Source organism: Penaeus monodon, chromosome 27 (assembly GCF_015228065.2).
Source record: "Penaeus monodon isolate SGIC_2016 chromosome 27, NSTDA_Pmon_1, whole genome shotgun sequence".
NCBI classification, from domain to species: Eukaryota; Metazoa; Arthropoda; class Malacostraca; order Decapoda; family Penaeidae; genus Penaeus; species Penaeus monodon.
In genome coordinates, this window is record NC_051412.1 from 13,815,321 (window position 1) to 13,816,711 (window position 1,391).

Here is a 1,391-nt window from a genome sequence, read left to right on the forward strand (position 1 = left end):
TTCAGACTTGCCTGTTGTTTGTTCTTGTGGTTCTCTTGGGGCATATGTGAATAATCAATGACATCTCTCCTTCCATGGACTGCATCCGCAAGAGCAAGGGTCTTCAAATAAGAGAAGTTCGCCTGCCGTTTCTTTGGAGGAGGTGAGGGTCTTGTAGTGGCCAGTGTCTTGAAAAGCACAGGGTGAGTGTTGTCAAGAGTGTCAAGATTGTCCTTCAGTGTAGATACAAGTGTAAAATTCAGAGTAGTGATAAGTCATGCTAAAAATGATATAGACCCTCTGTCTAAGGTGCAAGGTGTGATTTTGTAGTGCTTTATTTGTTATCTAATTTGTATAATTAGCTCTGTCCTACTGATGACTTCCACATTTGCATGCCTGGGTGGATCTAGTGACATTATATGACTCACTCTTGTCCCTGCAAAGCATATTGCACAAAGCCATGGTACTATATATGTTTCAAAGGTAATGTAATTTGGAGGGGCCATTTCAGTAAAGTTTTGGTGATTCTTAAAGATGAGATTTTTGTATTTTTGTAATCCACTGACACCAACTAATTAGCTCCAAGATCTGATTCAAGTAATATTAAAGATATTGCCGTCCAAAGTCTATAATCAAGAGAGAATTAATTCACATTATTAAAAAAAAACTCAGTTTGCAATTTTTTTGTGCAATACAGTAAGTTTACTTTTTACGAAAGTCAAGGTGCATTCTCTGACACACTGCATTTTCATTTACCCTGAAGGATAATTGGAAGATGGGCTTTCAAATGAGCATATATTTCTTCTTTTATATTTGTCACTGATTAAGAGTTGTAACCATAACTTTTTCCAACCTTACCATTACAAAACAAACTATATAACAATGTTCTAGTACAAATCAGAAATATAAGGATATTTTCTAAATTAAAATCACTAGAAGAGGTGTGAACACTTAATTTGCTGACTGGGATATTCCCAATTCTTCATATTCCATATAGAAGCAGCATTGTGTATTCTCAATTCTCTAAGCACTATCAACTAATTGTAAGAAGGTACGCACTTCTTTCAGTAGTTATTTTGGTATTTACACATTGCTAACATTTTTCATCTAGAGAAGTGATTTTAGTGTCATATTGTTGGAAAATATTTGGAGCACCAATCACTATTTTGTGTTGACACAGTGGGAAATATGTAAAATCCATTACCCTGAAATAAGTAGTATGGGACAAGAAATATGCTTCTCTTCATCATGTGTCTGCAATATGCAAATTACAATTTCTGGCATATAGCACAATTTTTGGTGCTATGATAAAAAGGTGGTTCACATGTTCATTCTTCTCATGTATGATGTATTGCATACATATGGGAGAAAATGAAGTGTAAGGAAAAAAATAATACACTGAGCAATGTATG

General features: G+C 34.7%; 1 protein-coding gene across 1 annotated transcript in view; it reads right to left on the bottom strand.

Moving 5' to 3' along the window:
* The window catches only part of LOC119590585, a gene marked incomplete at its 5' end in the record, with an annotated part of 7,559 nt that extends 7,392 nt beyond the window's left edge, over nt 1-167 (bottom strand). The window contains 1 exon segment of the mRNA XM_037939259.1: nt 12-167. Within this exon segment, the coding sequence (XP_037795187.1) occupies nt 12-167 (156 nt within the window).
* Between the last annotated feature and the right edge of the window lie 1,224 nt (nt 168-1,391).